Source organism: Primulina tabacum, chromosome 2 (assembly GCF_025594145.1).
Source record: "Primulina tabacum isolate GXHZ01 chromosome 2, ASM2559414v2, whole genome shotgun sequence".
Classification (NCBI taxonomy): domain Eukaryota; kingdom Viridiplantae; phylum Streptophyta; class Magnoliopsida; order Lamiales; family Gesneriaceae; genus Primulina; species Primulina tabacum.
Window position 1 is genome coordinate 52,753,874 of NC_134551.1, and position 15,671 is coordinate 52,769,544.

The 15,671-nt window shown below is 36.3% G+C and overlaps 2 protein-coding genes across 3 annotated transcripts; both read left to right on the top strand.

The window, feature by feature from the left end:
* Positions 1-4,427: 4,427 nt before the first annotated feature.
* On the top strand, positions 4,428-10,636 carry LOC142536900 (MACPF domain-containing protein At4g24290-like). 2 transcript variants are annotated; one of them, XM_075642300.1, is made up of 8 exons: positions 4,441-4,528; positions 4,653-5,181; positions 5,520-5,758; positions 6,173-6,374; positions 6,926-6,994; positions 7,156-7,342; positions 7,790-7,956; positions 9,796-10,636. In XM_075642300.1, exons 2-8 carry the CDS (start codon positions 4,891-4,893, stop codon positions 10,477-10,479), a joined length of 1,839 nt encoding a protein of 612 aa, XP_075498415.1. In that variant the 5' UTR covers positions 4,441-4,528; positions 4,653-4,890; the 3' UTR covers positions 10,480-10,636. The 2 variants fall into 2 exon arrangements, with proteins under 2 accessions (XP_075498414.1, XP_075498415.1); XM_075642299.1 differs by having other exon boundaries at positions 4,428-5,181.
* A 586-nt stretch (positions 10,637-11,222) lies between these two features.
* LOC142536901 (uncharacterized) lies at positions 11,223-15,340 on the top strand. Its single transcript, XM_075642301.1, has 9 exons — positions 11,223-11,490; positions 11,572-11,637; positions 11,880-12,206; positions 12,296-12,551; positions 12,740-12,797; positions 14,173-14,259; positions 14,333-14,464; positions 14,560-14,695; positions 14,913-15,340. The coding sequence occupies exons 1-9, from the start codon at positions 11,417-11,419 to the stop codon at positions 15,136-15,138; spliced, it is 1,362 nt and encodes a 453-aa protein (XP_075498416.1). The 5' UTR covers positions 11,223-11,416; the 3' UTR covers positions 15,139-15,340.
* The last annotated feature ends 331 nt before the right edge of the window (positions 15,341-15,671 follow it).

Here is a 15,671-nt window from a genome sequence, read left to right on the forward strand (position 1 = left end):
TTTGAGAAAAACTTTGTGCAACAAGTCGAGCTTTATATCTTACTATTTCATTTTTCTCATTTCGCTTTCGAATAAAAACCCATTTGTATCCAACAGGTTTTACACCTTCAGGTGTAAGGACTATAGGTCCAAAAACATTACGTTTATTTAGCGAATTTAATTCAACCTGGATGACATCTTTCCATTTTATCCAATCCTGCCGATTTTTACATTCACCAAAAGATTTTGGTTCATGATCTTCGTTATCATTTATGATGTCGATTGCCACATTATAAGAAAATATATCATCAATTTCATCTATATCTTTTCGGTTCCATATTTTTCCAGTATTAATATAATTGATAGAGATTTCATGATTCTCGTCAGTTTGTGGTTCTGACAGAACATTTTCATCATCATGTGTTTCTTCAGGAACATCATTCTCTATTTTGTGATCATCATGTGTTTCTTCAGAAACGTCATTCTTTATTTTGTGATCATCGTGTTTCTCTATGAATTTTCTTTTTCGAGGATTTTTATCCTTAGAACCGACTGGCCTTCCACGCTTCAGGCGTTTAATGACATCATGAGTATCTTCCATTTGTTTCTTTGGAATTTCAATTCGAGCAGGGGCATTTGCAGCATGTATATATGATTTAGTTACCCCTTTCGTGTCTGCAAATGCATCTGGTATTTGATTTGCTATTCTTTGCAAGTGTACAATTTGTTGTACATCTTTTTCACATTGTTTTGTTCTTGGATCCAGATGTAACAATGATGATACATACCATGTAATTTCCTTTTCGGTATGTTTCTGTTCTCCCCCTAACATTGGGAAGATTTCCTCATTAAAATGACAATCAGCAAAATGTGCTGTGAACACGTCGCCTGTCTGAGGTTCAAGATATCGAATGATTGATGGACTATCATAACCGATATAAATTCCAACCTTTCTTTGATGTCCCATTTTCTTTCGTTGCGGTGGTGCAATAGGCACATACACCATACATCCAAAAATTCTCAGATGAGAAATGTCTGGTTCTTTACCAAATGCAAGCTGCAATGAGGAGTATTTATGATATGCACTTGGTCTGATGCGAATTAATGAAGCAGCGTGTAAAATTGCATGTCCCCATATAGAAATAGGAAGCTTTGTTTTCATAATCATTGGTCTAGCAATCATTTGCAGACGTTTAATCAATGATTCAGCCAATCCATTCTGTGTATGTACATGAGCAACAGGATGCTCAACAATGATTCCCATAGACATACAATAATCATTGAAAGTTTGGGAAGTAAATTCACCAGCATTATCAAGTCTAATTTTCTTGATTGTATAATCGAGAAATTGATTCCTCAATTTTATTATTTGAGCAAGTAATCTTGCAAATGCAACATTTCGAGTTGACAATAAACATACATGTGACCATCTGCTGGAGGCATCAATTAATACCATAAAGTATCTGAATGGTCCACATGGTGGATGGATTGGTCCACAAATATCACCTTGAATATGTTCAAGAAACATTGGTGATTCAGTTTGGATTTTGGCTGGCGATGGTCTTATAATAAGTTTTCCAAGAGAACATGCTTTACATTGAAACTTATTATTCTGAAAGATCTTCTGGTCTTTCAGTGGATGACCATGTGTATTTTCTATAATTCTTCGCATCATTGTTGAACCAGGATGTCCTAATCGATCATGTCAATTGGTTAATATTGAAGAATTATCTACTACCATGTTTGATTCAATGAGACTTATATGTGTATAATGCAATCCAGTAGGGAGCATTGGTAGTTTTTCAATCACATATTTCTTTCCTGATTTATATGTGATAAGACACATATATTTCTCATTTCCTTCATTCATTGTTTGAGTATCATACCCATGGGAATATATATCATTAAAACTCAAAAAATTTCTTTTCGATTGTGGTGAATATAAAGCATCATTGATCAAAAATTTTGTACCATTAGGTAACAAAAATTGTGCTTTACCACATCCTTTAATCAAGTCTACAGGACCTTATATTGTATTCACCGTTGTTTTTGTTGGTTTTAGTTCCAAGAAATATCTTTTATCTCGGAGGATAGTGTGCGTTGTACCACTATCGGGTATGCAAACTTCAGCTTTGCTCATAGCATTTTCCATATTTGAACTTCAAAAAAATATGCAATGAAATAAATTACTTGCAATATATATTTAAATATAACACAAATCATAATTATACAATAAAACATTATTCTATGAATACATGAAAAATAGATTATTGTACATTTATATTCTACCATTATATTGTTCATTTTCAGAGAAATCGTTGAGAAAATCTGCAGCATCAATATTGTTCATTTCTATCCCACCAACATATTGATCATTTCCAGAGAAATCATTCATAAAATCACCAGCATCAAAATGAGTTGAATCACTCAAACGGTCACTGCGTTCAGTGAAGTTGGTCTCCTTTTCTTTCCCCTTTAATGATTCTTTATAAAGTTTACAAAGGTGCTCAGGGGCTCGACAAACTTTGGACCAATGTCCCGGAGTACCACATCTGTAACAAGAACTTTCATATCTTTTTGAGTGCTTCTCATTAACACTTGTATTCTCATGATGCCTTTTCTGTGGATGGTTTGGGACGTTCTTTTGAGATGAGTTATAAAAATAACTATCTCGATTATTTTCAAAACCACGGCCTTGACCACGACCACGGCCAATTCCACGTCCACGTCCACGACCTCGACCTCGACCAAAACCTTGTCTTTGAATTTGATTTTGGTTTCCAGGTTTAAATTCATTTTTACTTACAGCATTTACTTCTGGAAATGCTGTTGATCCAGTGGGTCGGGACTGATGATTTCTCATTAATAGCTCGTTGTTTTTTTCCGCCACAAGAAGACAGACGATGAGTTCAGAATATCTCGCGAATCCACGTACTCTATATTGTTGTTGTAGAGTAATATTTGATGCATGAAACGTGGAAAATGTTTTTTCAAGCATCTCAGATTCTGTGACCTCATGTCCACAAAATTTTAATTGCGAGATTATTCTATACATCGCCGAATTGTAATCACTGACTTTTTTAAAGTCTTGGAATCTCAATGTATTTCATTCATCCCGGGCGGTCGGAAGTATAACTTCTCTTATATGTTCGAATCTTTCTTTTAATCCCTTCCACAAAGCCATGGGATTTTTTTCAGTCAGATATTCACATTTCAATCCATCGTCGAGATGTCGACGCAAAAATATCATGGCTCTTGCCTTTTCTTGTGACGTGCATATGCCATTTTCTTTAATGGTCTCGCTTAGACCCAATGACTCAAGATGCATTTCTACATCTAGAGTCCATGGCATATAATTCTTTCCCGTGATGTCGAGCGCAACAAATTCGAGCTTTGTTAAATTTGACATGGTGGTACTAAAAAAAATTACGATGCATTTTATTAGTTAATAATTATTGCAATACAAAGTAACGGATAAACAACAAGTACAAGTATTTGTAAAAATAAAGAAAACACACGAGGATGATATTCTCCGATAAATACAAGACTCGTGAACCAAAATAATTAAAAATATCCTTGAGAAAGCCATCTTCTTTTTTCTTCGAAAAATTTGATGATGAATAATTATTAGAGAAGAAGAGAAAGTTGGAGTGATGGAATGTGTTTGTGAGATCATATTTATAGGGCAAAAACTAGCCGTTTTTTACCATTTATGACCGTTGGGGTACAAAAAAAATAAAGGTATGTATTTGTATAATTTTATGGTAATAATATGATATATATAATATTAGACATGTTTAAATAATTATGTATATCATATCATAATATTATAATGAGTGTCATAATTTATTTTGTTTAAAAACCTTATAGGCTTTTATACTTGTCGTATCCCTTACCGGGAGTGTGGGATGTCGTCTTAACATCCTCCCAGGATTTATAACAAGTTTATGAAAAATTTATTTTTATTATTTCTAATAATAACATTATATTGTATATTAAATAAATACATAATAAATAAATAACAGTAAAATAAATATAATTATTTTTGTTACCTTTTTCTTCTGTTTGGAGATTGGAAAAATATGTAGGACTTTTAGAGCTTCGTGCTGATAACGTGTTGTGAAAAAGTAAAAATTTATGGTAAAAAGTAAAAATCTCAAACTCTCAAAATTTACCAAACTACACACTTTATAATATTTTTCTCTCTACTCAATTGTGATTTTCTTCACAAATGAGAGATCTATTTATAGGAAATCTTTACAAATAATCCAAAAATAAAATACACCATTACCTACATCATCACACACTAATTTTCAATATTTACAACTCTTATTTTCAACATTCAAATATTTAACATTCAAATATTCAATACACATATTTTAAATATTATTTTCCAATAATACTGTTTTTTTTAAAAAAAAATTCCAGAAGGAAATTTATAGTGTATGTTCGTTCACACTCCACCCGCTATTTGTTGGCCCGCCGGCCCGGTACGAAGACTCGGCGGCGGCATCTGCGTGTTGACTTCCCGCCACCGTTGGCCCTCGATGTGTGGTTTCATTATTAACAATTTACCTAACTCAGACTCGGAATTTTAAGTCCTGCATTTATATGTTAATAAATATTAATATCAATTTTACGTACTAATCTTCTGTGAAAAATTGATCCTCCAGTGGATCAACCTTTTCAACAATCAACTGTGCCTGCTCCTTGTTGACTAGTCCACATATTTCAACTCAAAAGCACAACTTGCCTCCATCATATTCCCAAACCTCTGTGCCGATTAAGTAATATTAGGCAAACCAACAACCCAGTTGATCTCTTCAACGATTTTCAATTTGTTGTTATGGTTGAGTAATTTCCTGAAGAAATATAGCCGGTTGATAGATAAAGACTTTTTCTTGTCGAGTTATGGCGAACAGTAGTAGCAAGAATGAGACTTTGTTGAGGCTGAGGGCGGCGGCCGAGGAGGCCGTGCAGTGCATTGGTTTGGGCTATGATTTGACGTTGGACCTGCGGTTTAAGTACTGTAAGAATCAACTTCCCACGAAAGAGGGCTCGAGGTTGATCGCTATGGACCATGATCGGGTCCGGGATATAGCGGTTCCCGGAGGTATTTTGGTCCAGAACGTTTCCAAGTCCATCAACTGTGATAAAGGCGAGCGCATGCGGTTCAGCTCCGACATCCTTCCTTTCCAGCAGGTATCTTTAGAACAATATTTTTATCCACACGTTTTGTAAAACTACCACTTGACTGCCAAAATGTATTAATTGGCCATTTTACCGCTGACCAGCTATACTCTTGGTCCTCCCTTGTAATATCTTTTAAATCGTTCGAGTTTTACAGCAATTCTTAGCTATGAGAGCTGGAACTCGTTAAAGAAGGAAGTCTTTATAATTGTTTATTATAAGAGCTGAAACCTGCATTCTTTTTTGCTACATTGATTCCTTGGATTAGATGTATTTCTCATCATAGTTATTTTGAGAAGTAGCTGAATTTCGTCTTTGAGTTTGTGATTAACACACTATCTCGACTTTAGATGTCAGAGCAGTTCAACCAGGAATTATCACTTTCTGGTAAAATCCCGACTGGCCACTTCAACGCAGCGTTTGAGTTCACAGGTTGTTGGCAAAAAGATGCTGCTTTCACAAAATCCCTTGCTTTTGATGGGGTCTTCATCACCCTCTACAGCATTGCATTGGAAAAGTCCCAAGTGACGCTTTGTGATCATGTCAAACAAGCTGTTCCATCATCATGGGATCCTGCTGCATTGACAAGGCGAGCATGAAACCTCATTTCTCTTACATGTACATCACTGAAACATGAATACACGTATTTACTCTCACTCAAGATGTTTGAATTAAGGGACTGGCCCTTTAATTGTTCTGATATGCCTAGGACAAGAATGGTGTTGCTTTTTAATGGGAAATGATAGTATGAAATATACACACAAAATTAGAACACGTCATAAGTAGTGAAGTTTTCTGATTTCATTTTCCATTCATTTAATTGCCATGATTTCTGGTGGCTGTCAACATTGCTAAGTTGCACGATCCTTCTATCCCCGATTGACTGCATACTGATATATCTTTATTTGAAGATTTTATTATGATTTACATGTGCTGATTAATCATTTGCCTAAGGTACAATCTTTCTGTTAGAGAAATTAAGCTTTTGAAAATACCTTTTTAGGTTTATTGAAAAATATGGTACACATGTCATTGTTGGTGTGAAAATGGGGGGAAAGGATGTTATCTATGTAAAGCAACAGTATTCATCGCCTCTTCAACCCATTGAGATACAGAAAAAATTGAAGGAGGTGGCAGACAAGAGGTTTAGTGATGCAAGTGGACAATCTGGCTTGTATCCTGAGAAATCTTATGGCGGTGAAATGGTTAGATTTAAAAATTTATCCTTCTATCACCACATGTTTGTGACACAATGTTTTTGTAATGTTATCAAGTCATAAGACCATCTTTTGGACTATTCCAGTAGATGGGAGTGCCTTGTCATAAAGTAGCACATTATGTATGAAATTCATCGCTGAATTTTAATAAGGTTTCCATGTTGCTCCAGCATATTAATAGCAAGGTTGTGTTGAAGTTAACATAAGTACATTATCATGCCAACTTTATGAGGATTGTATGGGGGCAGGGTTTCAAAGGTAGTCTTAAATTACGCAAGACCTATAAAATAGATGAACTGTCCGAATTAAATCAGCAATAATATGACGAAAGTTTGAATTTTTAGTTGATTTTATTCAATTTAGTGCATCAAGTTCTATAATCCTTTTTCTTGGAAAATCAAAGAATTTATTACCGTTTGGAAGAAAAGCCTTTAGTGGTCGAAACCTGTTACAAGATTTTGGTTTCTTATTTAGTAATTTAAGAAGCATCCTCATGTAAAAATTCCTATAGTTAAATACATCTGTTTAATTCGTTTCAGAATGAGAGTAATGGAAGCAAATTTACGTTCTTGGATCCCGGAACACCAAGTTTTCGCTCCAACGAAAAGGTAATCCCTAGATAAGTTACATTGCTTTTGTTATAAGATCCATCAACTTAGACAATATTCATTGCACAACTCATTCCTTATTGGAGACTTGCGCTGCTGGAATTTTATTGTGGTAGTTATTTCCTTGTTGGTAGGCATAATTTTCATAATGAAAATTCCAGGAAATTACTGTCTTCTGGAGGAGGCGAGGCGGAAGCAGCAGCAGGAATATTCCTCATAACAAGTGGTGTCAAACTGTTCAGCTTGAGCCTGAAGTGATATCAATGTCTTTTATTCCGATTTCATCACTTTTGAGTGGAATTGACGGGAGTGGATTCTTGGGTCACGCCATCAATCTATATTTGCGTTGTAAGCAATAAGTATCATTATACTTGATAAATTTCTGGCATCTTTTAAAATTTCACACGCTTACTGAAAATGTCAAGACCTAATGCTGCAAACTTGAGAAGATATAATGCCTGTTCCGAGCTTTCGGAAAATCATGTTATCAGAAACCTTGCAGTTCAAATTTTCAGCTTATATCTTAATGACGTTACATGTTTTTATCAATGAATGTCAACAGCTTAAAAATGGTCAAAAATTCGCCTTAAGGTGGTGGCAATTGGTGTCAGTTTGTCAAAGTTGGCAATTAATTTGTCTTTGTTTTGAGTCCTAAGTATTGGTTTGCCAAAACAAAACAGGGCAATGTTACTGCCATCAGCAGATTATTATTAACCTAATTGTCAGGTTGAGTATCTTCTCATGGAACATAGAATACCATAGTGTATAGGCATTAAACTGCTGCTTCTCTTGCAGATAAACCACCAATAGAAGAGCTTTATCAATTTTTGGAATTTCAACTCCCAAAGCAGTGGGCACCTGTATTTGGTGACCTTGCTCTTGGTCCTGATAGGAAACAGCAAGGTGGAGCATCTTTGCAGTTCAGTTTGATGGGTCCGAAGCTTTATGTCGATACTAACGAGGTAACTTCTCCTGAGTTTTAATCTTTTTAAGTTTCAATTTAACCTCATGGTGATGGTAGTGCATGTGCTTTTGATGGATGAAAAAGAGTGTCCTTTTTCCTACATTTAAGGTGTGAATTATCTCAAGTATAAAAATCCGCTTTTATTTTTGAGGTTATCCCTCCTTGTCAGCCATTAGTAATAGCATTTATTTACAAGTTTCTTCCCCTTCTTGGCCCTCACACTCGATTACTGTGCTGATGATTGAATGACACTATTTTAACGATGACAACTTTCAACTTCAAATGGCCTACAGAGAGCAAATTTTCTGGTTTGAAACTGGTTGTAGTACCTAGCAATGGTTGCAGGGCCGGAATAATCAAGCTCTATTTGATCTTGCCAAAAGGAAACTGAATCAGTTGTGGACTGATGTGGAATATCTGCATTCTTTGATCCTTTAAAGGTGACTTGACTAGCCTTCACCTAAAGTTTGGCTCCTGTTTGTTCAGGAATGGGATCACCAGGGAGTTGAGCAGCATGGATGAAATGTGCTCTATTTAAACCTCTGACTTTTTTATTATATAGTCCTTCGCTCTTGCTGCACACCTTTTTCTTGATAAACAAATTATGGCAAATAAAGGAGCTATATCAATCAGAGAGGGTAATTGCTATGTGGAATTCTAACAAGGAATTGTTTATTTCCAGGATCGTGTAGTTCCATGGTCAAACTAAGTGGGGGGGTTGGGGGTTTTGATTGACTAGTGCCTGTGACGCCTAACAAATCTAGTCCGGTCTGCGTACCAGTATATGTTTCTAGTGCTGATTTTCATAACCATCAGTTTGACCCGCTTACGATTGGTGCAAGGAAGATTCTAACAAATACAGTGCTTCACTTCCTGTTTTTGTCACTTTTAAATGACTGGGTGAGGTGGTTGTTGAAAATAAATCAAATAGAAAGAAATATGACAAACATATATAGCTAACTTCTTGTGGAGGACCAAGGAGCCCTTAAACATGGCCATCCCATGTGTTTCCATGAATTAATTTGTGAATTGTTGAATAGCCAGAAGAGTTTAACAAAAAGATGAGAGTCGTAACTAAATAAAAGCAAATAGGTATTTTCATGTCATCATAAGAAAAATAGATAATGTGAAGAAATCCCGTTCATGGGCGATACCATTATGATAATTTTGCTATCTTTATAAAGTGAAAGGCCAATCAGTTCTTCCTACAATCGTATTCTGATCCTTCACAATTGCTATCAATCAGAATTATTGACAAGTACTCATGTTTGGCCTCTCTATTCTGAAATAGTGTAAAAATATCACAACAGACAGATAATCTCGTAGTTTGTCTTTAGATGTGGTCCAACATATTCTGCATTCCATCCGTCCAAAATAACTCATGAATTGCAGTTCCGGTTGTTGATTAGATTTACATCTTCCGAGCCTTTCTGAAGTCTTTCAGCAACGGAATGTTTCAGTATAAAATTTAAGTAGGTTTTCGAGTTTCAGCATAGAATTTAAGTAGGTTTTCGAGCACTTGACAGCATAAAGTTCCCAACAGATATACGGACATGAATCCTAATTCAGTATTGAGACTAGCTTTTAACATGCGAGTTGCCAATTTTGTAACGCATCATATGGTAGAGAAAACTTGCAGAAATGGGCCTTGCGCTCTTCCATTGCTAAACAGATGTTGGGCAGACTTTGAGATGCATTTAATCTGATCATTTGTTGAATTGATTGCTTTAAGCTTTGATCATTTCACATTCTTTATCATCATATATTTGTACTATTGCATGCACTGAGGTTGCTGATAATTGGGTCGCATCCATTGTGTGGCAAAATGACTTGACAGGTGGAAGTGGGAAACCTACCGGTCACTGGCCTGCGACTATATTTGGAAGGAAAGAGAAGTAATTGCTTAGCTATCCATTTGCAGCACTTGTCCTCCTTGCCGAAAAGCTTTCAACTTCGTAATGAATCTGGCAGACACAGTAGTAACTCTGATGACCGTAGGTATTATGAGAAGGTCCAAGGGAAGAGTTTTTCCCATATATGCACAGAACCTGTTGAGTCCGATGATGATCATTGTATAGTCACTGGTGCACAGTTTGAAGTTAAGGAATCTGGTATGAAAAATGTGCTCTTTTTACGCCTGCATTTTTCCAGGGTTACTAGTGCTACGGTTGTGAGGATAGCAGAGTGGGATGGTTCCCCAGCCTCGTCTCACAAGTCTGGAATAATTTCAACTATAATTAGTACTCGCTTTTCGACTAGTCAGAAACCTCCTCCGAATCCATCTGATGTTAATGTCAACTCTGCTTTATATCCTGAAGGCCCCCCAGTGCCTGCGCAAACTCCCAAACTTCTTAGATTTGTTGACACCACAGAAATGACTAGAGGGCCACAGAACGCTCCTGGGTACTGGGTGGTCTCGGGTGCTCGGCTCATGGTAGATAAGGGTAAAATATCACTTCGTGTGAAGTACTCTTTATTGGCCGTCATTCCACCGGATGAAGAAATAATAACGCAGGGTTAAACTATCGGTGTGTATAATTGTTGTAATAAATGTAGTACTTCTGTTTGTTTTTGAAAAAACTTAATGTATTGATTTTATTGCTGCCAAAACATTCTTGTTAATGTTACTAAACCATTCTACGAGATGACAAATTGCATTGCCACGAGGTAGTGAAATATTTTCAGCGAGTTACTTGTTAAAGAAATGAATGCGATGAAAATGTTCAAAAGGTGGATGGAGTGTTGGCTTCTCAAAATGAGAAATAAACGAACATAACACTAGACTAAATTTTGGTGGCAAGACTTTGGCGTGGTAAAAATGGAACCTGGTCACCTATTCACGCAATCGATAGGAAATCATCTGCACACTAAATTTTTTTTATAGAAAAAGTGCTGTAGAAAAATATTGATTCGTAGTTGATCCAGTAATTTTGAAAGTGTAACTTATGTTGCAAGATCATCATAAAGGGCTTTAGCATTCGGGCATTCAACGTAGAATTTTGAGTTTCCTTTCTCTCCAATCCTGTTTCCTCAGTCTTCATTCTACCCCTGAATGTGATTTCATTCTTAATCCTCTTCGAATGAATGAAAGTAGTAATACTGTAATACTTCATACAGGACAATAACCCCTGTCTCCATCTGTCCCTCTCTCAGCTGACAGCTCTCCCCTTTTTATTTTCCAAGATGAAAACTTTACATGACTAAAAGAAATAAAAAGAGAGCCCTTTTCAGTACTTTCCTAGAGGAAGAACTTTCCGAAATATTTGAGGAATTTATTTATTTATTTTTTATCAATTCAGTCAAACAACGAAGAACATTCTGTAATCAAGCGTAAGCTAACCATTTCCAAGTTTTGCCTCTAGGAAAATAAAATTAAAGTCGGAGAAATAGTAGCACAACACAATAGAAAAACACCAACTATCTGAGCAGCTAGGGTTTAGAGCGATAACGAAGAGAAAATGGTGAATCGCTGCAAATTCTGGCTCCCCAAGAAGAACAGGCAGTGTGCAAATTCTCCTCTACTTGATTCTCCGTAAGATCTATCTCGTCCTCTAATTTGCAAATATCGACGTGCAACCATTCTGTTGTTGATTACTTTATTTCAATGGTTTAGATTCTGCGGAAATCACACCCAGAGGTCTCATGCTCAGTGGATTCCTTGCCCTATCGATCCTTCTCAGTAAACCCTTTATCTGCATTGCGCGTTTTATTGTTTCTCTTTACTACTTGCTCCATTTATGCGCTGGAGGACACATGAATTTATTATTTTGTGGACAAAGACCTTGAAGGGCTTATATTTAAGAAAAAAATCAGTTGAAACTTGGTTCCGGGTTCCCTGCTTCCTATAGTCCCTTGGGTCCCCCTTATAACATATGCTAGGTATGCAGTGATATGCTCTGAACATTGTTTTGCCTGGTGTAGCTCCGTGCTTCATGAAAATCTCAAAAGCCACTTAAATAGATGCCCGTTGCTGAAGAGGATGCAGTCGCTTGAACTTCAACCTTTCTACCAGAAGGGCATTAATGCGGGTGATGAGTATGAAAATGATGAAGTAGAGAAAGTTTCTGTTTATGAATCTATCCTTACTCCGCAGATGAAAAGGAATGCCGTTTACGCGATGACCGGCCTTGAATTCTCTGCGTTGGTTGCTAAAATCAAGTCCGTGCATTTTTCATTATGCAGTAATATTCCAAGTTCTTACAAGATTCCTGGAGCTTGTAGTATATGGACCCATCAAGAAATCGACAAGTATTTAATGAATTCCAACATCTACTCATTTTCTGCTCATTAACAGTGTTAACTTCCACTGTAATAGATTATTATCTGTTTTTTTCTAGGAAATTACCATATCAGGAGAAACATGTGTTGCAGCAGGCGTCAATTCTTGGGAATTTAGAAGAATTTGGGGCGTTCAAACAATCTCATTCAAGTTGTAATGGCCAGTGTGATTCCAGCAAAGGGTCTGAGAATCATAATGATATTCCTGCGGTGGTTGAGTTTGGAGCTGGGAGGGGGTACTTGACACAGATGCTCTCTGATTGTTATGGGATCAAGAAGGTGGTGTTGGTAGAGCGAAAGTCATATAAGCTGAAGGTAAGTTAATCTGAAATCCATATGTTAAGCACTCATTTTTGGAACGAAATTCTGCGTAATTATCTCATGGTTTAATTGCAATGATGATTGGGGTATTTAGTTGGCATGCCTCTTTTTTTCCTGTGATTTGCTCTGCTAAGACAATGTTTTTTAACCTTTGATGTGAAATTGTGAATTATTTTTATTAGGCTGATCGGAGTTTGCGACAGAAAGAGACCTTAATACTAGAGCGGTTGAGAATAGACAGTAAGGTTTCAAATCCTCCTTTTATGAATCCCAAGACATTTTCTTCTGTGTTTTCTGATTTATTTTGTATTTACACAATGTCAATTGAAACTGTGTAGTCAATCAATGAAATACTTATTCGACTAATAACCCTATAAAACGCTTCTTTTAAAGAGATCTTATCTATACTTGAAGGTCATTGCGTTCATGTTTGAGTGAATCTTTGCGATTGTGTGCAAGTGTTATGATTTCATTTTTATGATTGCATTTTGTTGCTTGACCTTTTTGTATAACTGTGTCAGCCGAGAGTTTCCTTATCTTTGGTTAATATCTATGCTTCTGTTCTGGTGCAATCTGTTCGCAGTATGCAGTGTAAACTTGCATGTCACAATTATGATTGAAAATATTGGCTCTAGGAAATGACTGCGGTGGCTCGAGAAGGAGATGAGAACTTTAAAAGAACCAAAGTTGGCATCAAATTTCTTAGCAAGTTTTTCTCTCTCTCAATGACCAAACACATGTTCAGTACCAGCGTGCATTTTCCTTCGTTCACAAGTCAATGATAGAACCTTAATCGTGTGACTCATAGAACACAACCTATTAATGTAACTTCAATGCTGTTCCCAACTTGGTAATTGTATTATGTCAATATCTAGACCTTTTTAACTTGTGGAAGCTTGTTTTTCCACTAGGTTTATTTCTCATTTGTGGAATGCATAGAATTGGGCATGTCAATTGCCTGAAAACCAGAGCAAAATTACTCGTGCGTCGGTGCGTGTCACTTTTGCTGATGCAGTAAAACTCATCATTCAAATATTTTGGTGTGATCCAAATGGTCTAGTCCAAATTAATGTAATACAGAATTACATTAATACTGCAACACCTGTATGAACCGTGGCCACGGAGATGTGGTTCTACCATACAACTTGTGTGATGTATTTTAAGCTGAAACAAAATCATATCTACTGTAATTAGATACTGCATCTGCATCAGGTGCTTACTGTCTGCAGTCTGTGCTGAGAACTTAAACGCTGATCTTTTTTCTGTTTAATAATTTTATGAAATTTTCACATGTTTAAATCCATGCTGGCACTTGATTGATTAGTTCCTCTTAGACTTGAAATTTTGAAGTTTATGGGGTTAGGTTTTTTCGCTTTCTAGCAACCCTACTTATATTTTTGTGCATGTTCAAACTTTTATCTCATACTTCTGATCAGTCTTTTGTAAATTGGTCCTCTTAGAACTGTTATTGTTAATCTAACTCTTCAAAATTGAATCCCCGATAAGATATCAACATAGCAGTGAAGAGATACTTGTATAAATTCAACTAAGTTCATTTAAATATGTTACTGTGAATGTTTTGTTTTTGATGATATTAATTCTTTAACTGCTGCAGTTGAAGATCTGAACTTGAAGGCTGTAGAGGCTTTACAGGGAGCCGAGTATTTAGCCATCGGCAAACATCTCTGTGGGCCAGCGACAGGTAATTTTTTTTAATTAGCAACTCTTATTCATTGCCATATATAGGTTTCTTGAGTAGTGCAATTTTGGTTTAGATGCAACCTTAAGGTGCTGCGTTAGCCCACAAGCTGAAGATAACACTACTACTCAGTCCGAAGCCAGTTATCTGAAAGCCATAGCTATAGCAACATGTTGCCATCATCTCTGTCTTTGGAAAACTTATATAAGTAACAATCGAAATTCTCCTGTTTCATTTATCTTCTTTTCCTCTTCATTTGGAGTATCAGTATATGGTGACACATGGCCAATTGACAACCTGCAGACAAGAGATACTTTTCTGATTTGGGTTTCACCAAGGAAGATTTTCACGTGATTTCATGGTTTACCAGTTGGGCAGTTGATGCAGATCATGGCTCAGAATTTTCTGTTACGGATCACTCAGCCCAACTTGAAATCATGTATAGCATTAGTCGTTTACATTATTCACTCTGCTTGTCTCACTTGTTCCAACAGGCGTTCTATTGTGGACAATCACCTCTCTGCATGGACGACTCATGCGTACAACAGTTTTGATGAAGCAGTTGCGCGCGCGCGGGCGCACACACACACACATATTCATTTGCGGATCTCTCGTGTTCGCTAGTGTATGATGATCATTTCTTTCTTGTAATTTAGGTGGGAAAAGAAGGAAAATTTTCCGGACTCTGACTTATGTGCGGTTGAAGAAATAATAAGGCAGATGCAGCCCACAGATCGGGCAGCGTTGGGATTCATGTGCAAGGATATCATCGATGTTGGGAGGTTGATGTGGCTGGAGTCACAAGGGCTGAAATCCCATCTCGTAAAATATGTTCCCTTCAGTATTTCTCCTGAAAATAACCTCTTGGTTGCCAGGACGTGATAACATCTTGATGTGGCATGCTAGGTCTCAGTTTTTGTTTTTCAATTTTTATGGGAGTTTTCATGTGTTTATGAAAACAGACCAGCAATTTTTATTTAGATCCACTGACAGAAGAAAAAAAGTAAAGACACCTAAAAATACAGCAGACAAGTAAGACACCCACTAGCAGCTATGTGCACAAAGAACATTTACAGTACATCTTGAAGAGGTATTGGATATATTTGTAGGATGCAGCCAAGGAACACCGTCCCGCATAAACATTCTATGTATTTGTGGGATGCAGCCAAGATTGAGCTACTTCTTGTTGATTTGGGGATTTTTCTTTAAAAAACTAAATCAGCAAAAATTAATTATTACTTTTTTGCAAAAATTAAAATTTAGCAAACAATATTTGAATTTTAAATAGCCGGTTCTTCATGTGATAATAACTTGAGGGAGTAGGTTTTTTGATTAAAAAAATACAATATCACTGAATTTGTATGTAAAAATTATTTAGTAAGATTTTTTATTTTTCAAGTAATTTATAATGATAT

Coding starts and splice junctions, on each gene's coding strand:
- LOC142536901 (XM_075642301.1), top strand. CDS start 11,417: ATGGTGAATCGCTGCAAATTCTGGCTCCCCAAGAAGAACAGGCAGTGT. Junction 14,260..14,332: donor TCTCTGTGGGCCAGCGACAG/GTAATTTTTTTT, acceptor ATTTTGGTTTAG/ATGCAACCTTAAGGTGCTGC. Junction 14,696..14,912: donor TCAGCCCAACTTGAAATCAT/GTATAGCATTAG, acceptor CTTGTAATTTAG/GTGGGAAAAGAAGGAAAATT.
- LOC142536900 (XM_075642299.1), top strand. CDS start 4,891: ATGGCGAACAGTAGTAGCAAGAATGAGACTTTGTTGAGGCTGAGGGCG. Junction 5,182..5,519: donor ACATCCTTCCTTTCCAGCAG/GTATCTTTAGAA, acceptor TCTCGACTTTAG/ATGTCAGAGCAGTTCAACCA. Junction 6,375..6,925: donor AATCTTATGGCGGTGAAATG/GTTAGATTTAAA, acceptor AATTCGTTTCAG/AATGAGAGTAATGGAAGCAA.